Source organism: Haematobia irritans, chromosome 4 (assembly GCF_050003625.1).
Source record: "Haematobia irritans isolate KBUSLIRL chromosome 4, ASM5000362v1, whole genome shotgun sequence".
NCBI classification, from domain to species: domain Eukaryota; kingdom Metazoa; phylum Arthropoda; class Insecta; order Diptera; family Muscidae; genus Haematobia; species Haematobia irritans.
This window is the reverse complement of record NC_134400.1, coordinates 116,961,144-116,987,958: the sequence shown is the minus strand read 5'-3', so window position 1 is coordinate 116,987,958 and position 26,815 is coordinate 116,961,144. Positions and strand designations below refer to the sequence as shown.

General features: G+C 35.2%; 1 protein-coding gene across 5 annotated transcripts in view; it reads left to right on the top strand.

The window, feature by feature from the left end:
* Window positions 1–22,872, top strand: part of cu (NADP/NADPH phosphatase nocturnin) — a 129,955-nt gene extending 107,083 nt beyond the window's left edge. For 4 of the 5 annotated variants that reach the window (XM_075303822.1, XM_075303823.1, XM_075303819.1 and 1 more), the window contains 5 exons: window positions 1,759–1,991; window positions 6,164–6,226; window positions 16,867–16,988; window positions 17,059–17,706; window positions 22,230–22,872. In XM_075303822.1, the coding sequence (XP_075159937.1) occupies window positions 1,759–1,991; window positions 6,164–6,226; window positions 16,867–16,988; window positions 17,059–17,706; window positions 22,230–22,391 (1,228 nt within the window). In that variant the 3' untranslated portion in view covers window positions 22,392–22,872. Of the gene's footprint in view, window positions 1–1,365; window positions 1,468–1,758; window positions 1,992–6,163; window positions 6,227–16,866; window positions 16,989–17,058; window positions 17,707–22,229 lie in introns of all 5 variants that reach the window. The other variant, XM_075303820.1, reaches the window with a different exon arrangement.
* The last annotated feature ends 3,943 nt before the right edge of the window (window positions 22,873–26,815 follow it).

Below are 26,815 nucleotides of genomic sequence, written 5' to 3'. Positions count from 1 at the left end.
AAATGAAATTGTGACAAAATTTTCTATAGAAATAAGATTTTGACAAAATTTTCTATAGAAATAAAATGTTGGCAAAATTTTCTATATAAATAAAATTTTGAAAAAATTTACTATAGAATTAAATTTTGTCAAACTTGTCTATAGAAATATAATTTTGACAAAATTTTCTATAGAAGTAAAATTTTGACAAAATTTACTATACAAATAAAATTTTACAAAATTTACTATAGAAGAAAAATTTTGACAAAATTTACAATAGGAATAAAATGTTGTCAAAATTGTCTATAAAAATAAAATTGTGACAAAATTTTCTATAGAAATAAAATTTTGACAAAATTTAATATAGAAGGAAAATTTTGACAAAATTTATTATAGAAATAAAATTTTCCAAATTTACTATAGAAGCAAAATTTTGACAAAATTTACAATAGGAATAAAATTTTGTCAAAATTGTCTATAGAAATAAAATTGTGACAAAATTTTCTATAGAAATAAAATTGTGACAAAATTTTCTATAGAAATAAAATTGTTACAAAATTTTCTATACAAAAAAAAAAATTTTGACAAAAGTTTCTATAGAAATAAAATTTTGACAAAATTTTCTATAGAAATAAAATGTTGATAAAATTTATTATAAAAATATTTTTTTGACAAAATTTACTATAAAAATAAAATTTTGATAAAATTTTCTATAGAAATAAAATTGTGACAAAATTTTCTATAGAAATAAAACTTTGACAAAATTTTCTATAGAAATAAAATGATGATAAAATTTACTATAAAAATAAAAATTTTGACAAAATTTACTATAGAAATAAAATTTTAGCAAAATTTTCTATAGAAAATGTTAAATTTTTTTTTTTTTTTGATTGCTAGTTTTTTGGTAAAATTTTCTACAAATTTTGGTAGATTATTTTTGTCTCTAGTGGCAATCATGGCTGTCATTCGAGATCGATTTTTATAAATCCCTTGATTCGGGATTTCAAAATATTGAATCCTGGAATCCGGGGTTTTTCGGGATTCTTTAAATATTCTGTGTAAAAGCTATCTACAGCACCAAAAAATTATAGACTCTGGTCTAAGGGTCGTTTAAACTGAATGAAAACACAAATCCTAAAAAGGTGCAAATTTAACAAATTTAGATTATTGGTTCGGAATCCCGAAAAATCCTGGGATTCAAAATAAAAAATCCCTAGATTCGGGATAAATTCCGGGATTCCGGGACGGGATTAATCGCGAATGACAGCCCTATTGATAATACATTGTTGATTAAACACTCGCATTTGCATTGATCGATCCATCGACGATTCATCGCCAACAATTAATGAATAAAATCGTTTCGAATAATTGTGTGTGTACTTTCAGTGAAATGTCATCTACGGCAGGCTTAGTGTCAGTACGTCACAGTCACACTTTGTTTTTGATAACCCTGTACATAAAAAAGCTTTTCTTTAAATCACCACCTCTGTGAGTATTACCCTTCAAAATTGCTAGAATATAGATCATCGTTGAGTTTTTGTGGTTGTTTTTTTTTTTTTTTTGTATGGCCAAATTGCTTTGTTTTTGTTAATGTTTATCAAATGCTAGTTGTTTTTTGTTGAAAACAGTAAATGAATAAAGGATGAACTGATGCCTGAGAATATGTTTGTTATATTTGCTAGCCTATGTTTGAGAATTTTGACATTTTTTGTTTAATTCTTTGTACTATTAAAATTTCTAAAATTAAAATTTTTTCTCATTGTTGTTTTTTTTTCACAGAATGGGATCATTCAATTCGGCCCCTAAAATCAATAATAATGATACACAGGACGATGGATTGGATGTACCCAAAGGTCTTAGTACACCGGAGCTGTTGCAGCACGTCAAACAATTGCGTGGAGAAAATCAGCCACCACTGCTGAGTCGTTATTTTTTGAAACCAATGAATTCGATAATATCTCAAGATTTCACTGATGGTTTGCGTTGTCTGAAATTGAATTCGATATCAAGAGGTATGTATTTTGAAAAACTCTGCACCATACATCCACAAAAAATTGACCCCACAATGAAATCAAATGTGGGTTTATTTCAGAAAATTTAACTAAAATTTATTTATTTATTACAATTCTAAAAACTATAATATACACTAGCTACGAAGGCTATCGGCTTAAATTTTAACTAAAATATTTTACTAATAGCCACATAACACAAAAAATTTTATAGTTTTTGTCAAATCCGTTGAAATCACGCTAACATCCGAACGAAACAAGCTATCGACTTGAAACTTGGCATAAGTAGTTGTTATTGATGTAGGTCAGATGTTATTGCAAATGGGTCATATCGGACTACTTTTACTTATAGTCCCCATATAAACCGACCCCCAGATTTGGCTTGCGAAGCCTCTTAGAGATGAAAATTTCATCCGATCCGGTTGAAATTTGGTACGTGGTGTTAGTATATGATCTCTAACAACCATGCAAAAATTGGTAGATATCGGCCCATAATTACATATAGCCACCATATAAACCGATCCCCAGATTTTACCTCCGAAGTCTCTTGGAGGAGGAAAATTCATCCGATCCGGTTGAAATTTGGTACGTGGTGTTAGTATATGATCTCTAACAGCCATGCAAAAACTGGTCCATAATTATATATAGCACCCATATAAACCGATCCTCAGATTTGACCTCCGGAACCTCTTGGAGGAGCAAACTTCATCCCATTCGGTTGAAATATGGTACGTGGTGTTGGCATACGGTATCTAACAACCATGCAAAAATTGCCATATCGGTCCATAATTATATATAGCCACCATAGAAACCGATCTCCAGATTTGACCTCCGGAACCTCTTTAAGGAGCAAAATTCATCCCATTCGGTTGAAATTTGGTACATTGCGCTAGTATATGGCCGCTAAGAGCCATGCAAAAATTGGTCCATGTCGGTCTATAGTACACTGAAAAAACAGTGAACCCACCAGGAAGAAAATTTTAGGTTAATTTTAGAAAATTTTGAATATTTTTAGAAAATTTTAACTAAACAGTATTACAAACGCTGACATGTCGCCGATATCACAAAAATAAGTAAATATTTTTCGACATATGCAAGAAAATTTATTAGGCATAATTAATTTTTTTCACTTGTTAAAGAAAATTTTGTAGTTTGAAGGAAAAACTTGGAGTTAAAAAAAAGCAAGAATGTCTTTAGTGACATACGAAGTTCATGATGAACGCATTTTTGGTAAAATTTACAAATTTAAAGAAATAATGAACTATTTTGTGGGAAGCGCGAATTTAGTAAATCTTTTTGCTTAATTTGAGGATAATTTTTTCCAGTTTTTTAGTTCATTTAACTAACGTACGCAAAAAATTATTAGAGTAAATCAAACTTTCTCCAAACATAATAATTCCATGAACTAAAATAAAGTTAAATTGGCTTTAGTGAAATAGAGAGTTCACTTTTTTTTTGAGTGTAGAGGTGAGCACGTAAGTAATAGTTTACTCACGCTCACGCACACTCACGACTGAAAAATCATACTCACGCACGATATTTTTTGGTACGATTCACGCTCACGCACACTCACGAAAAGGAAATTTGTACTCACGCACACTCACGCACGAAAACGCCGTGACTCACGAAAAATACCGTGACTCACGAAAAATATCGTGACTCACGAAAAATGTCGTGACTCACGAATAATTTTATGATTAATTTATCTTACCGAAGTGTCTGAAAACATGAGCATTATTAAAATCGAGAGTGTTATTAAACTCTTAACATCCCAGGTGTCACTAAAATTGTAATTGAATTTAACTCTTAAGCATTTCATGTTGGTGAGCAGGAATATTTCGTGAGTGTAATTCGTAATAACGCACACTCACGAAGATATTATTTTCGTGACTCACGCTCACGCACGACATTTTGGTTTGTTAATCACGCTCACGCACACTCACGCTGTTGTCATGAGCATGACTCACGCACGAATCACGAAAATTTTCGTGAGTCACGACAAATTCGTGTCACGTGCACACCTCTACATTGTTTGTATTACAGAACTAAAAAATCTCGTGGAAGTCAGAATGATGTGAGGGAATCAGAAATTTAGGGAGAAATATTTTTTTTTGGGAGAAAATTCTTCCAATCATATAATATCATATAATCATATAATATTTTTGGACTCACAATGCCTCCGGCAATATCCAATAATATATGTGCTTCTCGTAAAATATGTTTGGAACATATGTTAGAGAAGCGAGTTTTTATACCCACCACCATAGGATGGGGGGTATATTAACTTTGTCATTCCGTTTGTAACACATCGAAATATTGCTCTAAGACCCCATAAAGTATATATATTCTGGGTCGTGGTGAAATTCTGAGTCGATCTGAGCATGTCCGTCCGTCCGTCCGTCCGTCTGTTGAAATCACGCTAACTTCCGAACGAAACAAGCTATCGACTTGAAACTTGGCACAAGTAGTTGTTATTGATGTAGGTCGGATGGTATTGCAAATGGGCCATATCGGACCACTTTTACGTATAGCCCCCATATAAACGGACCCCAAAATTTGGCTTGCGAGGCCTCTAAGAGAAGCAAATTTCATCCGATCCGGCTGAAATTTGGCACATGGTGTTAGTATATGGTCTCTAACAACCATGCAAAAATTGGTCCACATCGGTCCATAATTATATATAGCCCCCATATAAACCGATCCCCCGATTTGGCTTGCGAGGCCCCTAAGAGAAGCAAATTTCATCCGATCCGGCTGAAATTTGGTACATGGTGTCAGTATATGGTCTCTAACAACCATGCAAAAATTGGTCCACATCGGTCCATAATTATATATAGCCCCCATATAAACCGATCCCCCGATTTGGCTTTCGAGGCCGCTAAGAGAAGCAAATTTCATCCGATCCGGCAGAAATTTTGTACGTTATGTTAGTATATGGTCTATAACAACCATGCAAAAATTGGTCCACATCGGTTCATAATTATATATAACCCCATATAAACCGATCACCAGATTTGACCTCCGGAACCTATTGGAAGACCAAAATTCATCTGATTCAGTTGAAATTTGGTATGTGGTGTTAATATATGGCCTCAAACTCCCATGCAAAAATTGGTCGATATCGGTCCATAATTATATATAGGCCCCATATAAACCGATCCCCAGATTTGACCTCCAGAGCCCCTTGGAAGAGCAAAATTCTTGCCATTCGGTTGAAATTTGGTACGTGATGTTAGTATATGGTATCCAACAACCATGCAGGAATTGGTTCCTATCAGTCCATAATTATATATAACTCCCATATAAACCGATCCCCAGATTTGACCTCCGGTGCCTTTTGGAGAAGCAAAATTCATCCGATCAGCTTGAAATTTGGTAGTATATGATATTTAACAACCATGCCAAAAGTGGTCCATATCAGTCCATAATTGTACATAGCCCCATATAAACCGATCCCGAGATTTGGTTTTGGAACCTCTTGGAGGAGCAAATTTCATCCGAGTGAGTTGAAATTTGGTACATTGTGCTAGTATATGGTCGTTAACAACCATGCCTAACTAGGTCCATATCGGTCTATAGTTATATATGGCACTCAGATAAATCGATCCCCAATCACACAAAAATTGGTCCATATCAAGTTCATAATTGTATATAGGCCCCATATAAGCGACCCCCATATTTAAATTCTTGCTCTCTACGTACAAAAAGTCCATATCGATTCGTTATTATTTGTAGACTTAACTATACATAACTTTTTTGTCTAATATATACCATGTATGGACTAAATCACAGTCTTTCGTAGAAGTTTCTACGCAATCCATGGTGGTGGGTACATAAGATTCGGCCTGGCCGAACTTGCGGCCGTATGTACTTGTTTTTTTTTTTTTTTTTTTTTTTTTGAGGGTGTACTTACATGATTTTATTGATATACAATGCATTATAATTTTTCTTTTATTGCTAATTAATCGCATTATGTATTAAAAATTTTACCTATTCACAATTATATTTTTTATAAATTTTCCTTTGGATTCTGCTGCTATCTATTGGTCTAAGTTATCTAAATGATTTAGATGTTCCTCGCGTTATTAATCTGCGCCATATAGCCCAAATCTATATGGCGTCCTCTTCTTCTTATTTGTAATGAGTTACTATCCTGTTCTCTTTTATTTTTACAGTCTGCAGTGCACCATCGGATCCAAATCATATTCGGTTATTACAGTGGAATCTATTGTCCCAAAGTAAGTATCATTCCTAAATTTATGTATTACGTTTTATTTACCATAAAATGAGAATTTTGTAACAAAATTGTTATGCGATTTTATATGGCTGAAATTTATGAACATTACTTCTATGTTATTATCCAATGCCGAGGCTTTATTTGGATAAGTATATGAATAAATAAAAATAAAATTAAATTATCACGAAATAAGCATTCAGGAGCAATTTTATAGAATTTTATGACTCATTTCATTATGAAATAAATCCCAAAAATATTTTATGAAATTACACCTCAAAAAATTGAAATAAATCCCTAAAACTCAAAATGAAATATACACCCAATATATTAGCGACTTATTTCGTAAGAGCAATAATATGAAATATATGAATTTATTGAATGAATTTCTTCATTTTAGTTCATAACAATTTCAAAGTACAAAAAAGTACAATTTTAAAGTACAAAATTAGGAGTCTTATCCCTACACATTCATTAACAGAGTTTGGATACACGTCCACATCGTTAGTCTCTTCATCACCGGATGATGTATCTGCTGCATTCTCCGTGAATATATCTAGAACCATAATAAAAATTATTTTATGGTAGTATATTGAGTAGAGGTGTGAACGTGAGTAATATTTTACTCACGCACGATATTGTTTTGTAGGACTCACGCTAACGCACACTAACGAAAAGAAAAATTTTACTCACGCACACTACCGAAATTGTCATGACTCACGACTTTCGTGTCACTGCAAGAGATGCCTACGCTTAGTAATATTCCTCCTTACAGCCTGCCAGAAACGAAGGTTAGGTTCGGTAAGGTGGCAGGCCGATGTATCAGGCTCACTTAGACTATTCAGTCCATTGTGACACCACATTGGTGAATTTCTCTCTTATCACTGAGTGCTGCCCGATTCCATGTTAAGCTCAATGACAAGGGACCTCCTTTTTATAGCCGAGTCCGAACGGCGTTCCACATTGCAGTGAAACCACTTAGAGAAGCTTTAAAACCTCAGAAATGCCGCCAGCATTACTGAGGAGGGATAATCCACCGCTGAAAAACTTTTTGGTGTTCGGTCGAAGCAGGACTCGAACCCACGACCTTGTGTATGCAAGGCGGGCATGCTAACTATTGCACCACGGTGGCTCCCGCCAGAAACGAAACAGAATTTAAAAAAACGACTTAATTCTGCATCCATATTTTTGTACACCAGAGAGTAGAATGGCAATTCTAACTGTGTATGCCAAGTTTAATTGAAATCGGTCCAGATTTTGATATAGCTTTAGCCCGACTTACATATATATAACCACAGAGGACATACTTTTACTCCGATTTATGTAAAATTTTGTACAGGGAGTGGATTTAACATTCTAAATATACATGCCAAGTTTGATTTAAATCGGTTCATATTTAGATATAACTTTCGCCCAATTTACACTCACAGAGACCATACTTTTATTCCGATTTAAATTTTGTACAGGGACTAAAATTATCATTCTAAATACGCATGCCGAATTTGGTTGAAATCGGCTCAGATTTGGATATAACTCCCATATATATCTTTCGACCGATTTAGATGCATATGACCATGAAGGCCATGAAGTTTCATTCCAAAAATTTTTGAAATTTTGCACAGGGAGTACAGTTAAATTTTTTGCAATTTTTGCCAAATTTGGTCAAAATTGTCTCAGATTTAGAGAAAGGTCCCATATTTTTTCATTAAATTCGCATGTCTTTGAACTAAGGCTAATTTTCCTTAAAGTAAAGAAACACATTGTTGATTTAAAGAAATTGTCCTTAAAGTAACTGAAATATTGAAACTTTAGATTTAAGACAAAAACGCTTCAAATATAGGCTAAGACTTATTTTGCAGATTTAGCGCCTTTGGTTTAAAGTTTTTTGGAATTAAGAAAACATTTTTTTGCTTTAAAGTATCATTTATAATTTGGATTTTTAAACTGACATTTGTTTGTACGTAAGTACCTTTATTAATAACCCGCGAAAAGAGAATGAAAATTTGATAAATGAGATCTGTATCCTAATTTTAATTTTATTGGTCCTAGATTTAACGCAAGATGGGTCGCTAAAAAATTTATTTTAAAGAAGCCGCATCTTTGGCTCGGAATCAATACCAAAATCCATAAGGGAAGGTTAAAATCTTTGGTTCCAAGTAAACCTTTTTTGAGTGTAGTCTGCCCCGTGCGACTTTAAACTTTCCTTACTTGTTTATACTAAAAAGTGTGTAAAATTAAAAATTAATTACAATATAAATTACAATATAAAACAATTTTTGGGTTCGGCCAGAACAACCGTTTCGGCCAAGTTCTACACTAAACAAAATATTTGCGTGATATAAAATATTACGTAACCTAAATTTTAGGATGCGCAATTTACAAAATATTAAGTACTAATTTCTTTAAAATAATGAAATTTGAATTAAAATAAAGTTTATAGACTTTGCTTCAACATTTTTTTTTATTAAATTTAGGTCACAAATTTTATAAATTTGCGTCCTTTCGATAAAGCCGTATGTCTTTGAACTAAGTCACATTTTCCCTAAAGTAAAGAATTACATTTTTGGTTTAATGAAATCGTCCTTAAATTAACAGAATTATTGAATCTTTAGATTTAAAATGAAAATACTTCAAATATAGGCTACGACTTTTTTCTTCTGGAACTAACATTGTACATATTAACTTTGTCATTCCGTTTGTAGCTCATAGAAATATTGCTGTAGGACCCCATAAGGTATATATATTCTGAGTCACGTCCGTCCGTCTGTTGAACTCACGCTAACTTCTGAACAAAATAAGCTATCGATTTGAAACTTGACACAAGTAGTTGTTATTGATGTAGGTCAGATGGTATACAAATGGGCCATATCGGACCACGTATAGCCCACATATAAACCGACCCCAGATTTGGTTTGCGGAGCCTCCAAGAGTAGCATATTTCATCCGCTCTGGCTGAAACTTGGTACATGGTGTAAGCAAATGGTCTCTAGGAACCATGCAAAAATTGGTCCATATCAGTCTATAATTATATATAGCCCCCATATAAAGCGATCCCCAGATTTGCTTTGCGGATCCTCTAAGAGAAGCAAATTTCATCCGATCCGGCTGAAATTTGGTACATGGTGTTGGTATATGGTCTCTAATAACCAAGCAAAAAAGTGGTCCACATCGGACCATAATTATATATAGCCCCCATATAAACCGATACCCAGATTTGACCTCCGGAGCCTCTTGGAGGAGTAAATTTCATCCGATCCGGTTGAAATTTGGTATGTAGTGTTAGAATATAGTCTCTAATTACCACACAAAAATTGGTCCACATCGGACCATAATTATATATAGCCCCCATATAAACCGATCCCCAGAATTGACCTCCGGAGCCTCTTGGAGGGGTAAATTTCATCCGATACAGTTGAAATTTGGTATGTAGTGTAAGTATATAGTATCTAATAACCATACAAAAATTGGTCCGTATCGGTCCGTAATTATGTATAGCCCCCATATGAAATGGTCCCCAGATTTGACCTCCGGAGACTTTTGGAGAAACAAAATCCAACCGATCCGGTTGAAATTTGGTACGTGGTGTTAGTAGATGGTCTCCAACAACCATGCCAAAATTGGTACATATCGGTCCATAATCATATATAGTCCCCATGTAAACCGATCCCCATATTTAGCTTGCGGAGAGAAGCAAACTTCATACTATCCGGCTGAAATTCGGTACATGGTATCTAACAACCATGCAAAAATTGGTCCACATCGGTCCATAATTATATATAGCCCCCATATAAACCGATCCCCAGATTTGACTTCCGGAGCCTCGTGGATGAGCAAAATTGATCCGATTCGCTTGAAATTTGATACGTGGTATTAGCATATGGGCTTTAACAACCATGCCAAAATTGTTACATATCGGTCCATAATTATATATAGCCCCCATGTAAACCGGTCCCCTGATTTGTTTTTGGAGCCTCTTGGAGCGGGAAATTTCATCCGATTCAGTTGAAATGTGGTACATTGTACTAGTATATGACCGCTAACAACCATGCAAACTAGGTCCAGATCGATCTATAGTTATATATAGCCCTCAGATAAATCGATCACACAAAAATTGGTCCATATCGGTTCATAATTGTATATAGTCCCCATACAAAGCCACCTCCCATTTTTCAATTCTGTCTCTAATTACCGGTTTGTAATTATCTGCAGACTTACTTACTTTTGTGTCCAATATATACCACGTATGGACTAACTTACAATTTAAAGACGGTGTTGAGAAGGTTTAAGATACCTTTCCATCGGCAAGTGTTACCGCAGCCCATGCAATTCGATTGTGGATTACAGTCTTTCATAGAAGTTTCTACGCAATCCATGGTGGAGGGTACATAAGATTCGGCCTGGCCGAACTTATGCCCTTATATACTTGTTTCAGCTTTTTTCTTCATATGTTATCAAAGTCCTCTAAAATGAGTTAACGACAACTTTATTCCACTTCCAGAAGAAATTATGTTATGTTTCAAGTAAAAAACGTCTTTAAAAACATGTCATATTTTTGAACGCTTTTTTGCTTTGTAGTCAAGATGCAAAAGGACAACAAATTTAAAGACAACTTCATTAATTTTAAAGAATTTTTATGAATTATTAAAGTCAAGTTGACCTTAGCCAGAAAATTTTTTCTTTCATGTTATGATAACCATTTTTGTTTCAAATCACTTAATTATAAGGACAATACGACTTCATTGAAAAGTTCATCGACTTTTGGACAAGGAAAAAAACTTTATATGCGTCTTCTAAGCTAAGCAAAATTTGCATTGGTATTTTAAGGACATGAAATCTTTGGCCTCACGACAATATTTTTTTTTTCAGTGTACATATTGCAATATTTTCATTGTTAGCCACAAACTGAAGTGTGAAGATATTGTTGTTATGCCTCAAATTAATATTTTGATTTATGATATTTCGTTCACATTGATGCCATAATAATTTATAAGGTCTTTATAAGCAGCCGATCCCTACTATATGTTATATGAATGGACAAAGTAAACCAACAGGTTCCATAAAGGCTGATGGCATAAATTGTGATTCACAAATAATCTCTTCATAAGTGGATGCAAATGAAAACTGATTACTTGATCAACTGAAGTCATTAACATACAGTGCATTGTGCTTTGTTTTTTATGTAATCTCTTATTCGGAAATTTGATAACCTATATTTGGAATTTTTGAACATAAATGCCGACATGTGCAATAAAACTCAACGCCACTATCTGCTACATGGAACATTATCGCCCAGATTCTTCAAACTAACAAAATTTTAAAGTGAAACATTTAAACGAAATTGAAACTGAAACGAAATTAATTGAATACATGTACAGCGAAAATTATTTTTTTATACCCTCCACCATAGGATAACACATGTAACACATCGAAATATTGCTCTAAGACCCCAGAAAGTATATATATTCTGGGTCGTGGTGAAACTCTGAGTCGATCTAAGCATGTCCGTCCGCCCGTCTATTGAAATCACGCTAACTTCCGAACGAAACAAGCTATCGACTTCAAACTCGACACAAGTAGTTGTTATTGATGTAGGTATGATGGTATTGCAAATGGGCCATATCGGTCCACTTTTACGTATAGCCCCCATATAAACGGACCCCAAAATTTGGCTTCCAGACCCTCTAAAAGAAGCAAATTTCATCCGATCCGGCTGAAATTTGGTACATAGCGTTAGTATATGGTCTCTAACAACCATGCAAAAATTGGTCCGCATCGATCCATAATTATATATAGCCCCCATATAAACCGATTCCCCGATTTGGCTTTCGGAGCCTCTAAGAGAAGCAAATTTCATCCGATCCGGCTGAAATTTGGTACATGGTACATAGCAACCATGCACAAATTGGCCCATATCGGTCCATAATTGTATATAGCCCCCCATATAAACCGATCCTCAGTTTTGACCTCCGGAGCCTCTTAGAGGAGCTAAATTCATCCGATCCTGTTGAAATTTGGTACGTGGTTTTAGTATATGGTCTCTAACAACCATGCAAGAATTGGTCCATATCGGCCAATGATTATATATAGCCCCAATATAAACCGATCCACAGATTTGTCCTCCGGAGCCTCTCGGAGGAGCAAAATTCATCCGATCCGGTTGAAATCTGGAAAGTGGTGTTGGTATATGGCTGCTAATAACCATGCCAAAATTGGTCCATATCGGCCTATAGTTATATATAGCCGATCCCCAATCACACAAAAGTTAGTCCATATCGGTTCATAATCATGGTTGCAACTCGAGCCAAAAACAATCTACCAAAATTTTATTTCTATAGAAAATGTTTTCAAAATTTTATTTCTATAGAAAATTTTATCAAAATTTTATTCCTATAGAAAATTTTGTCAAATTTTATTTCTATAGAAAATTTTGTCAAAATTTTATTTCTATAGAAAATTTTGTCAAATTTCTAACAACCATGCGAAAATTGGTCCATATCGGTCCATAATTATATATAGCCCCCATATAAATCGATCCCCAGATTTGACCTCCGGAACCTCTTTGGGGGGGCAAAATTCATCCGATCCGGTTGAAATCTGGAAAGTGGTGTTGGTATATGGCTGCTAATAACCATGCCAAAATTGGTCCATATCGGCCTATAGTTATATATAGCCGATCCCCAATCACACAAAAGTTGGTCCATATCGGTTCATAATCATGGTTGCAACTCGAGCCAAAAACAATCTACCAAAATTTTATATCTACAGAAAATGTTTTCAAAATTTTATTTCTATAGAAAATTTTGTCAAAATTTTATTTCTATAGAAAATTTTGTCAAAATTTTATTTCTATAGAAAATTTTGTCAAAATTTTATTTTTATAGAAAATTTTGTTAAAATTTTATTTCTATAGAAAATTTTGTCAAAATTTTATTTCTATAGAAAATTTTGTCAAAATTATATTTCTATAGAAAATTTTGTCAAAATTTTATTTCTATAGAAAATTTCGTCGAAATTTTATTTCTGTAGAAAATTTTGTCAAAATTTTATTTCTATAGAAAGTTTTGTCAAAATTTTATTTTTATAGAAAATTTTGTCAAAATTTTATTTCTATAGAAAATTTTTGTCGAAATTTTATTTCTGTAGAAAATGTTGTCAAAATTTTATTTCTATAGAAAATTTTGTCCAAATATTACTTCTATAGAAAATGTTCTCAAAATTTTATTTTGTCAAAATTTTATTTCTATAGAAACTTTTGTCAAAATTTTATTTTTATAGAAAATTTTGTCAAACTTAATTATATACGTATTTAATCGGCCTTTTTATACTCTGCGCCACACTGTGGAACAGGGTATTATAAGTTAGTGCATATGTTTGCAACACCCAGAAGGAGACGAGATAGACACAGGGTGTCTTTGGCAAAAATGCTCAGGATGGGCTCCTGAGTCGATATAGCCATGTCCGTCTGTCCGTGAACACATTTTTGTAAGCAAAGTCTAGGTCGCAGTTTTAGTCCAATCGACTTCAAATTCGGCACAAGTATGTGTTTTGGCTCAGAATAGATCCCTGTTGATTTTGGAAGAACTCGGTTCAGATTTAGATATAGCTCCCATATATATCTTTCGCCCGATATGGATTATATGGCCGCAGAAGCCAGAGTTTTACCCTAATTTGCTTAAAATTTTGCACAGGAAGAACAATTAGTTCTATAGTAAAGTGTGCCAAATTTTATTGAAATCGGTTCAGATTTAGATATAGCTCCCATATATATCTTTCGCCCGATATGGACTAATACGGTCCCAGAAGCCAGAGTTTTACCTCAATTTGGTTGAAATTTTGCACTAGTAGTAGTGTAGTCAAGTGTGCCAAATTTTATATAAATCGGTTCAGATTTAGATATAGCTCCCATATATAGCTTTCGCCCGATTTACATTCATATAACCACAGAGGCCAATTTTTAACTCCGATTTAGTTGAAATTTTGCACAGGGAGTAGAATTAGCATTGTAGCTATTCGTGTCAAATTTGGTTGAAATCGGTTCAGATGTAGATATAGCTCCCATATATAGCTTTCGCCCGATTTACACTCATATGACCACAGAGGCCAATTTTTTGCTCCGATTTTGTTGAAATTTTGCACAGGGAGTAGAATTAGCATTGTAGCTTTGTGTGCCAAATTTGGTTGAAATCGGTTAAGATTTAGATATAGATCCCATATATATGTTTTTCTGATTTCGACAAAAATGGTCAAAATACCAACATTTTCTTTGTAAAATCGCCACAGCTTAGTCGAAAAGTTGTAAAATTGACTCTAATTTTCCTAAACTTCTAATACATATATATCGAGCGATATATCATAAATAAACTTTTGCGAAGTTTCCTTAAAATTGCTTGAGATTTAAATGTTTCCCATATTGTGTTCCACCCTTAAATTTTGAGTCTATAGATTTTGTAGAAGTCTATCAAATTCTGTCCAGATCGAGTGATATTTAAATGTATGTATTTGGGACAAATCTTTATATATAGCCCCCAACATATTTGACGGATGTGATATGGTATCGAAAATTTAGATCTACAAAGTGGTGCTTTAGACTTTCCTTACTTGTTTAGTTTAATATATACCACGTATGGACTACCTTACAATTTAGGAGACGGTCTTAGGAAGTTTTAAGATACCTTGCCATCGGCAAGTGTTACAGCTACCCAAGTAATTCGATTCAGTAGAAATTTCTACGCAATCCATGGTGGAGGGAACATAACCTTCGGCCTCGCCGAACTTACGGTCGTATATACTTGTTTTTGTCTACAATCACCAATTAATTTTTAATTGAAATTTCTTTAATCACCGAAAAATCAATCACCAAAGTAAAAAAAATATTCGATTTGAGCCAATTAAAAGTTTAACAGATTGATTGACATTTAATTTTTCGGTTGATTTTTATTTTAATTAAAAAATTCAAACATGTTACATGTTTCCCGCCCAAAAAAAATATATGCTGACGAAACAGGTTTGAGGTTGTTATATTCCTTCTGGATGAATATATACAGCATATACTGTCATCACACACCAAATTTCAACTGGATAGAATAAAATTTGCTCTTCCAAGAGGCTCCGTAAGACAAATCTGGGGATCGTTTTAGATTCGGGCTAATTATGGACCGATATAGACCATTGATATACTGAAAAAATGCGATTTTAGACAAAACACATTTTCTTTTGAAAATATATTTTTTTAGTCACAAGATACACAATTTTACGAAGAATGCGAAATTGTCGTAGCAACAGTATAAACGTGTTGTTGTTGGATTCGGGATTTCAAAATACATAATCCCGGGATTTTCCTAGATTTTTTTTTTTTTTTTTTTTTGGGATCACGAAATTTTCGGGATTCTTTAAATGTTTGAAGTAAAAACAATCCACAATGAAGACTCAATTTATTAATAAATTATCCTGGGATCACGAAATTTTCGGGATTCTTTAAATGTTTGAAGTAAAAACAATCCACAATGAAGACTCAATTTATTAATAAATTATCCTAAAAAGCCGCAAATGTAAGAAATGAGGATTTTTACGGGATTCCGAAAAATCGCGGGATGCAAAAAAAAAATCTCTGGATTCGATTTTAATCCCGTCCCGAAAATCCCAGGATCTCGGATCTGCAGTACCTCTTTACAAAAAAATCAACTTTAGGAAGAAAAAAGTAGATAGAAAGTTCATTAAAATTCAGAATACCGGCTAACCGTTGGTCAAAAACCGGCTTACGAGACTAACTGAAAATTTCAATTTTTTCCCTAACCGGTTTATGGAGAGTGTCCATCCTTACATCAAGAAATTTCAACCAGATCAGATGAGTTTTGATCTTCCAAGACGCTCCGTAAATCAAAACTTGGATCCTAAGATTTTAATCTTCCCTTAAGGATTTTGGTATTGATTCCGAGCCAAAGATGCGGCTTCTTTAAAATAAAGAAATTTTTTACCGACCTATCTGGCTTGATATCTAGGACCAATAAAATTAAAATTAGGATACAGATCTCGTTTATCAAATTTCCATTCTCTTTTCGCGGTTTATTAATAAAGGTACTCACGTACAAACAAATAACAGTTTAAAAATCCAAATTATAACGAATACTTCAAAGTAAAAAATGCTTTCTTAATTCCAAAAAACAAACAAACTTTAAACCAAAGACACTAAATCCTCAAAATAAGTTTTAGCCTATATTTGAAGCGTTTTTATCTTAAATCTAAAGTTTCAACATTTCAGTTAATTTAAGGACAATTTTTTTAACCAAAAAGGCGTTTATGTACTTTAAGGAAAATTAGCCTTAGTTCAAAGACATGCGACTTTAACGGAGGGACGCAAATTTACAAAATTTGTGTCCTAAATTTAATGAAAAAAATTTTTTTGAAGCAAAGATTATTTTAATTAAAATTGCATTTTTTTTATTTTAATTAAAATTGCATTATTTTAAAGAAATTTTTCTTTAATATTTTGTAAATTTCGCATCCTAAAATTTAGGTTGTGTAATCTTTAATATAACCTAAATATTTTTTTCAGTGTAGCGACTAGTAATGATTTTCATTTATGCATTTCACCTTAAATTCGCATAGCGTTTTATTTTCTAAATATTTGTCATCTTAATTTTTCAGCTTTGGGTCAGAACAATGATGGCTTTATCCGATGTCCCGATGAGGCTTTGACTTGGGAAAATCGAAAATTTCTTATAGTACAAGAGATATTGCAAAATAATCCAGACATTTTGTGTCTACAGGTGAGTGACAATTGAATTTCCTCCTTGGCTTCTTGACCATAGACTATATCATTAATTTTTTCATTTGTAGGAAGTAGACCATTTCAAATTTCTACAAACAATTTTGGGCAGCCAAAACTACGAAGGAATATTCTTTCCCAAACCAGACTCACCATGTCTGTATATCGAAGATAACAATGGACCAGATGGTTGTGCCATATTTTTCAAACGTGACAAATTTGAATTGCGCAATTTCGATACACGCATTTTGGAAGTCTGGCGCGTCCAGAGCAATCAGGTAGCCATTGCAGTCAATCTGGCTATTAAGCAGACAGGACGTGAAATTTGTGTCTGCACCACACATTTGAAGGCTCGCCATGGTTCATTGCTTTCGAAATTGCGCAACGAACAGGGACGAGATTTGATACGATTTGTGAAACCATTTGCCGGTGATCGAGCCCTCATCATATGTGGCGATTTTAATGCTGAACCCACAGAGCCAGTATATTCAACTATATTGAATTGCGAATTTTTGAAATTAGGCAGTGCCTACGCCGATATACGGAATGACAGCGATGAGTGCAATAACAAGAGCATCACGGATCATGATTCCAACGATTGTGAAAAAATTCAAAAATCAATACAGAACGAACCACCGTATACAACATGGAAAATACGAGAGGATGGCGAGGAGTGTCATACAATAGATTATATTTTCTACACAAAGGATCACTTAAAGGTATATAACTTTTATTCTTTTAGCATGTACCACTGACCGGCCAATTGCCTTACGGTACGGTAACACTGGTCAACTATTTGTGAGAAACAAAAAAAAGAATTCGTCGCCCCAGTCAAATCAGCAAACAGTTGTAGCTCATATTGGGTATATAATATGACCATAGGAGTATTTTTCAAAAATGATATCCAAATATTTCGAAAATGGTCCTGGAAAAAAGTTGGACACTCATTTTGGATAAATATTTGTCTAATGTGGCAATACCTTTATTGGTAATCTATAAGGTTTCTTTGTCCGCATCCAAGTGCTGACGGCAAGCGACTTGAAACCCATGTTTCTACCGCTCAGCTTGTTGTTGTAACAGTTTGTTGTGATTTCATCCGATTTTATGTTATGCCCTTTGATACTTCAGCTTGTATCCAGATCAAGAAACTCTGCGACTAAGGTGGGATGTGTCCAGAGTGATCTGGTTGTGAGTCGGGTAGGTTTAGCTGGGCAAGAGAAAAGATGACACCCTTGGTTTCAGATGGGACACACGTCAACTAAGCTGCTATCAATCACTGATAGATGGGAATTGAGGTGGCTGTACCTGGCTGATCTTAATTGGGCCAAAACTTCACTAGTCTGCCATGGGAGTTCTTTTTCCTCCGGTGCTATGGACGGTGGTCGGACTTCGAGAACAGGATTAACCTTGTAGCTTCTTATGAATCCCGCTCAGCTCTGCCTGGTTGTAGCGCTGGATTTCGCGCTCTAGATGATGTACTCGTAGACCAACCCGTACATTCCTGGATGGTGGTTGTTTATCCACGAGATGGTGGTTTGGTCATTACCTAGGAGAGAATGTCAAAAGTCATGGTGATAAAGTCTTCTAGCACCAATCGATTATGCCCACACAAAAGCCTCTCAATGTTTGGGATATAACCTGGAGCACAGCTACCAACCGGCGGTTTATACGTGCACGTTGTATCTAGCAACCCCTGACTTGACTGCTATCCCTATACATTCCAACTAGGGGTCACTGTGTCTGGCACAAGCGGAATAGGTCTACACTGCACGCAACAGTGTAATATGGAAGCCAAGCCACCACCTCCACTTCTTGTGCGATCCTTGCGTAGCACATTGTATCCATCACAATGGAGCAAGTTACAGGTGGCATTCAGCTTCGTTTCTTGAATCACTGCGACCCTGATTCTCTTCCGATTCATAAAGTCTATAGTCTGATGACCCACTGCTGCTGTCGTTAGCACAGCATTCTGCCACGTAGTCAGTATGACTTCATTCCCGCAATGTTAAGCCGAGCAATCCTTACAGTGCACATATTTCAAGCACCGGTTACACCTTACCGAAACCGAACGGTGGTGAATCTGGGGTTTCCCTCTATCCCGACTTGGTCCAAACGGAGAAGGCTCCCCGGGATGCACCTTCTCCAACACAAAAAAAAACGCATGAAAACGAGATTCCTAATGTCGCTATCTACTATCTAGCGAAACGACAGCCAAGGGAACGGGATTGGATTAGTAAGTGGGGAAAATACCCTATTGAGCTCTGCTTTACTCTGACAGTATAAGGAGGCATAGGAAGTGTAGAATAAGTCGGGAGACACCGCAGTGCAATGGTTAGAATACCCGCTCCATACAAAGCGTTATTGGTTCAACCCCAGGGATGTACCTTGTCATTGAGAAAAATAGAGAATCGGGCAGCATTCAGGGATGAGAAGTTCACCTCTTTGTTACCACAATGGACTGAATAATCTATGTGGGCCTGAAATCTGGTTGTCACTATATTTAATCTACGCGATGTCATAGACATATTTCGAAGCACCGTGATCCTATTTTTGGAGCAATTTACACGAGCCACTAATGCAAATATCTCGATAGGTTACAACACGATCTTGCAATATCACTTGGATATAGAATGGGAAGGAATTTAAATGATAAAATATTGCAAATAAAATGCCGTATATAAATCTGTTTACTTGGATCCAAAAATTTTGACCTTCCCTTAAGGCTTTTGGTATTGATTCTGAGCCAAAGATGCGGCTTCTTTAAAATAAAGACATTTTTAGCGACCTATCTGGCTTTAAATCTAGGATCAATAAAATTAAACTTAGGATTTCAGCCGGATCGGATTAAATTTGCTTCTCCTAGAGACTCCGCAAAACAAATCGGGGGATCGGTTTATATGGGGGCTATATATAATTATTAACCGATGTGGACCAATTTTTGCATAGTTGTTAGAGACCATATACTAACACCATGTACCAAATTTCAGCCGGATCGGATGAAATTTGCTTCTCTTAGAGGCTCCGCAAGTCAAATGTGGGGATCGGTTTATATGGGGGCTATATATAATTATGGACCGATGTGGACCAATTTTTGCATGGTTGTTTGAGACCCTATACTAACACCATGTACCAAATTTCATCCGGATTGGATGAAATTTGCTCCTTTTAGAGGCTCCGCAAGCCAAATCGGGGGATCGGTTTATTTGGGGCTATATATAATTATGGACCGATGTGGACCAATTTTTGCATGGTTGTTAGAGACCATATACTAACACCATGTACCAAATTTCAGCCGGATCGGGTGAAATTTGGCTCTCTTAGAGGCTCCGCAAGCCAAATTTGGGGGTCCGTTTATATGGGGGCTATACGTAAAAGTGGACCGATATGGCCCATTTGCAATACCATCCGACCTACATCAATAACAACTACTTGTGCCAAATTTCAAGTCGATAGCTTGTTTCGTTCGGAAGTTAGCGTGATTTCAACAGACGGACGGACGGACATGGTCAGATCGACTCAGAATTTCACTACGACCCAGAATATATATACTTTATGGGGTCTTAGAGCAATATTTCAATGTGTTACAAACGGAATGACAAAGTTAATATACCCCTTATCCTATGGTGGAGGGTATAAAAAGGCCGATTAAATACGTATATAATTAAATTTAAAGTTTCTATAGAAATAAAATTTTGACAAAATAAAATTTTGATAACATTTTCTATGGAAGTAAAATTGGGAAACAATTTTCAATAGAAATAAAATTTGGAAAAAAAGTTTCTATAGAAACAAAATTTTGACAAAATTTTCTATAGAAATAAAATTTTGACAAAATTTTCTATAGAAATAAAATTTTGACAAAATTTTCTATAGAAATAAAATTTTGACAAAATTTTCTATAGAAACAACATTTTGACAATGTTTTCTATAAAAATAAAATTTTGATAGATTATTTTTGGCTCGAGTAGCAACCATGATTATGAACCGATATGGACCAATTTTTGCGCGATTGGGGATCGGTTATATATATACATATACCAACACCATGTACCAAATTTCAATCGGATCGGATGAAATTTGGTTCTCTTAGAGGCTCCGCAACCAAATCGGGGGATCGGTTTATATGGGGGCTATATGTAATTATGGACCGATATGGACCAATTTTTGCATGGTTGTTAGAGACCATATACTAACACCATGTACCAAATTTCATCCGGATTGGATGAAATTTGCTCCTTTTAGAGGCTCCGCAAGCCAAATCGGGGGATCGGTTTATTTGGGGGCTATATATAATTATGGACCGATGTGGACCAATTTTTGCATGGTTGTTAGAGACCATATACTAACACCATGTGCCAAATTTCAGCCGGATCGGGTGAAATTTGGTTCTCTTAGAGGCTCCGCAAGCCAAATTTGGGGGTCCGTTTATATGGGGGCTATACGTAAAAGTGGACCGATATGGCCCATTTGCAATACCATCCGACCTACATCAATAACAACTACTTCTGCCAAGTTTCAAGTCGATAGCTTGTTTCGTTCGGAAGTTAGCGTGATTCAACAGACGGACGGACGGGCGGACATGCTCAGATCGACTCAGAATTTCACCACGACACAGAATATATATACTTTATGGGGTCTTAGAGCAATAGTTTGATGTGTTACAAACGGAATGGCAAAGTTAATATACCACCATCCTATGGTGGAGGGTATAAAAACTTTAAACCAAAGATGGTAAATCCTCAAAATAAGTTTTAGCCTATATTTGAAGGGGTTTTATCTTAAATCTAAAATTTCAATATTACAGTTAATTAAAGCTCGATTTCTTTAAATCAAAAATGCGTTTCTTTACTTTAAGGAAAATTAGCCTTAGTTCAAAGACATGCGACTTTAACGGAGGGACGCAAATCCTAAATTTAATTAAAAGAAATTTTTGGAACCAAATATTATAAACTTTATTTGAATTAAAATTTCATATTCATATTTCATATTTTTTCATATTTTAAAGAAATTTGTCCTTAATATTTTGAAAATTTCGCATCCTTAAATTTAGGTTGCATAATCTTTAATATCACGTAAATATATTTTTGAGTGTTTGTATTTAAAAGTTTATATTTGAAATAGGGAAACCTATTTTTCCTACTAACCCTATAGAGGAGTTTTTATTTTGAATTTTATTACTCAACATTATAAAGTTTATTTTGCTACCCTTGTTTAATACAAACTTGTATCGCTTTACTTGCAGGTTAAAAACTGTCTAGAATTTCCGCATGGTGAAGAAATTGGTTTGAATCGCACACCAAGCTTCCAGTATCCCTCGGATCATTTCTCATTGATATGTGATTTCGAAATGATAGAGGCGACGAAAACACCTACACAGCAACAGGAGAAGAATAAAGTGCAATAATCTTCGTTTGCATTTCCTCGCAAAATTCTCTTCAGAATTCCAGAATACAAAATGTTCACAACAAATAAACTTGTAATTTTAGATATCAAACCCAAAATACACACAAAAACCCCACCCTCAAACCCGACCCTTCACATAACACATTTTACTTACTTAGATGGTTTAATGACAGAAAGAGATGACCTCTTGCCCATATATATCAACCTAACACCACACCCATCGACACCCACCCACCCACATTCACGTCCCCCACCCCTAAAACATCTGCAGATTCACTCTTATGAATTGTGATATTAGCTCTTAGATACCAAATCGAAATGCATAAGTGTGACACCACTTAGGCATTCAAACAAACAAATACACCATCACGTGCATTCGAACATACACATACATAGTAATGGTAGTTATTTTTATAGTTCGCTTTGATTTAATTTTTTTTTGTAATAAAAGCTAAAGCTGTTAATAAAACACAAAGGAAAAATGCATTTTCTTTTTTATCAAGCAGCCTGTTTAGGATACCCAATACAGACCACACGGTGGAAATAACTCCGCAAGCGTTAGCACGCAGCAAACATGTTGTTTTCTCGCCAACCGTAGAATGGTTGTCGAAATCTAATATATAATGTCCAAGAAAATAACATGATTGCGACAACCATGTTACATGTTCACCGTCCAAAAATAACATTTTGCTCTAGGAGGTGATCACATTCCTTCTCAGGTGGATATAACGATGTCCATCTGTTTGTCTGTCTGTTGTAGTCACACTACAAGCTATTATAATAAAGCTATCGTACCGAAATCCAGTTCGAAGATGGGCTATATAGGTCTATGTTTCGTTATATACTGACACCACGTACAAAATTTCAACCGGATCAGATGAAATTTGCTCCTACAAGAGAATCCGCATGCAAAATCTGGGGATCGGTTTATATGGGGGCTATATATAATTATGGACCAATTTTTGCATGGCTATTAGAGGTCATAACAGGTTGGCTGATAAGTCCCCGGTCTGACACATAGATGGCGTCGCTAGTGTTAAATGCATATTATTTTTATATAGTACCAACCTTCAAATGATTCGTGTCAAAATTTGACGTCTGTAAGTCAATTAGTTTGTGAGATAGAGCGTCGCAACTTTTGTTATTGTGAAAAAAAAAATGGAAAAAAGGAATTTCGTGTTTTGATAAAATATTGTTTTCTGAAGGGAAAAAATACGGTGGAAGCAAAAACTTGGCTTGATAATGAGTTTCCGGACTCTGCCCCAGGGAAATCAACAATAATTGATTGGTATGCAAAATTCAAGCGTGGTGAAATGAGCACGGAGGACGGTGAACGCAGTGGACGCCCGAAAGAAGTGGTTACCGACGAAAACATCAAAAAAATCAACAAAATGATTTTGAATGGCCGTAAAATGAAGTTGATCGAGATAGCAGAGACCTCAAAGATATCAAAGGAACGTGCTGGTCATATTATTCATCAATATTTTGATATGCGGAAGCTCTGTGCAAAATGGGTGCCGCGCAAGCTCAAATTTGACCAAAACAACAACGTGTTGATGATTCTGAGCGGTGTTTGCAGTTGTTAACTCGTAATACACCCGAGTTTTTCCGTCGATATGTGACAATGGATGAAACATGGCTCCATCACTACACTCCTCAGTCCAATCGATAGTCGCCTGAGTGGACAGCGACCGGTGAACCGTCTCCAAAACGTGAAAAGACTCAAAAGTCCGCTGGCAAAGTAATGGGCTCTGTTTTTTGGGATGTGCATGGAATAATTTTTATCGATTATCTTGAGAAGGGAAAAACCATCAACAGTGACTATTATATGGAAGCAAAACGGCCCCATATGAAGAAGAAAAAAGTGTTGTTCCACCAAGACAACGCACCGTGCCACAAGTCATTGAGAACGATGGCAAAAGTTCATGAATTGGGCTTCGAATTGCTTCCCCACCCACCGTATCGCCGAAACTGAGGCCTATTTTGAGGCAAAACCGAAGGAGTACTACCACAATGGTATCAAAAAATTGGAAGGTCGTTATAATCGTTGTATCGCTCTTAAAGGGAACTATGTTGAATAATAAAAATGAATTTTGACAAAAAAATGTGTTTTTCTTTGTTAGACCGGGGACTTATAAGCAAACCTGTTATACTAACACCACAAACCAAATTTCAACCGGATCGGATGTAATTTGCTCCTCCTAGAGCCTCCGCAAGCCAAATCTGGGGTTCGGTTTATATGGGGGCTATACGTAAACGTGGTCCGATATGGCCCATTTGCAATGCCATACGACCTATATCAATAACAACCAGCAAAAAAAAATTGGAAGTTCTTCTAAAGTCACTACTTTTAAAGCCCTTCCAAAAATGCCCTCCCAAAGATGTTCTTTATTTTAACTACACAGAAAGTTCTTTGGATTCAATTTTCTAAAACTCGCTTTTTCATATTTTTAATAAACAAATTTAAATTATTTTTTTTTAACAAGGTTAAAAAGAGAGTAAGAATTAATAAAATGGTACAAATTATTTAAATTATGTCGAAAAAAAAAATAAATCCATTCTAGAAAAATTGCAAATTTTTGAAAATATTTGAGGTCAAACGTTTTAGACAAGCGTTAGAATGCATTAAAAATCAAAAAAAAAAAGTATATACGGCCGTAAGTTCGGCCAGGTCGAAGCTTATGTACCCTCCACCATGGATTGCGTAGAAACTTCTTCTAAACACTGCCATCCACAATCGAATTACTTGAGTTGCGGTAACACTTGCCGATGGCAAGGTATCTTAAGACCTCCTAACACCGTCCTCTCAAATGTAAGTAAGTCCATACGTGGTATATATTTATTAAATTAAACAAGTATATACGGCCGTAAGTTCGGCCAGGCCGAAGCTTATGTACCCTCCACCATGGATTGCGTAGAAACTTCTACGAAAGACTGACTGACTGAACTCACATGGTTGTTAGATATCATATAGTTCCACCACGTACCAAATTTCAACCAGATCGGATGAATTTTGCTTCTCCAAAAGGCACCGGTGGTCAAATCTGGGGATCGGTATGGGAGCTATATATAATTACGAACTGATAGGAACCAATTCCTGCATGGTTGTTGGATACCATATACTAACATCACGTACCAAATTTCAACCGAATGGAAAAATTTTGCTCTTCCAAGGTGCTCCGGAGATCAAATCTGGGGATCGGTTTATATGGGGCCTATATAATTATGGACCGATATCGACCAATTTTAGCATGGGTGTTTGAGGCCATATATTAACATCGCGTACCAAATTTCAACTGAATCACATGCATTTTGGTCTTCCAAGAGGCTCCGGAGTTCAAATCTGGTGATCGGTTTATATGGGGGCTATATATAATTATGAACCGATATGGACCAATTTTTGCATGGTCATTAGAGACCATATACTAACATCACGTACTAAATTTCAGCCGGATCGGATGAAATTTGTTTTTCTTAGAGGCTCTGCAATCCAAATCGGGGGATCGGTTTATATGGGGGCTATATATAATTATGGACCGATGTGGACCAATTTTTGCATGGTTGTTAGAGACCATATACTAACACCATGTACCAAATTTCAGCCGGATCGGATGAAATTTGCTTCTCTTAGAGGCATCGCAAGCCAAATTTGGGGGTCCGTTTATATGGGGGCTATACGTAAAAGTGGACCGATATGGCCCATTTGCAATACCATCCGACCTACATCAATAACAACTACTTGTGCCAAATTTCAAGTCGATAGCTTGTTTCGTTCGGAAGTTAGCTTGATTTCAACAGACGGACGGACGGACGGACATGCTTAGATCGACTCAGAATTTCACCACGACCCAGAATATATATACTTTATGGGGTCTTAGAGCAATATTTCAATGTGTTACAAACGGAATGACAAAGTTAATATACCCCCCATTCTATGGAGGGTATAAAAAGGCCGATTAAATGCGTATATAATTAAATTTAAAGTTTCTATAGAAATAAAATTTTGACAAAATAAAATTTTGACAACATTTTCTATGGAAGTAAAATTTGGAAACAATTTTCAATAGAAATAAAATTTGGAAAAAAAAATTCTATAGAAACAAAATTTTGACAAAATTTTCTATAGAAATAACATTTTGACAAAATTTTCTATAGAAATAAAATTTTGACAAAATTTTCTATAGAAATAACATTTTGACAATGTTTTCTATAAAAATAAAATTTTGATAGATTATTTTTGGCTCGAGTAGCAACCATGATTATGAACCGATATGGACCAATTTTTGTGCGATTGGGGATCGGTTATATATATACATATACCAACACCATGTACCAAATTTCAATCGGATCGGATGAAATTTGGTTCTCTTAGAGGCTCCGCAACCAAATCGGGGGATCGGTTTATATGGGGGCTATATATATTTA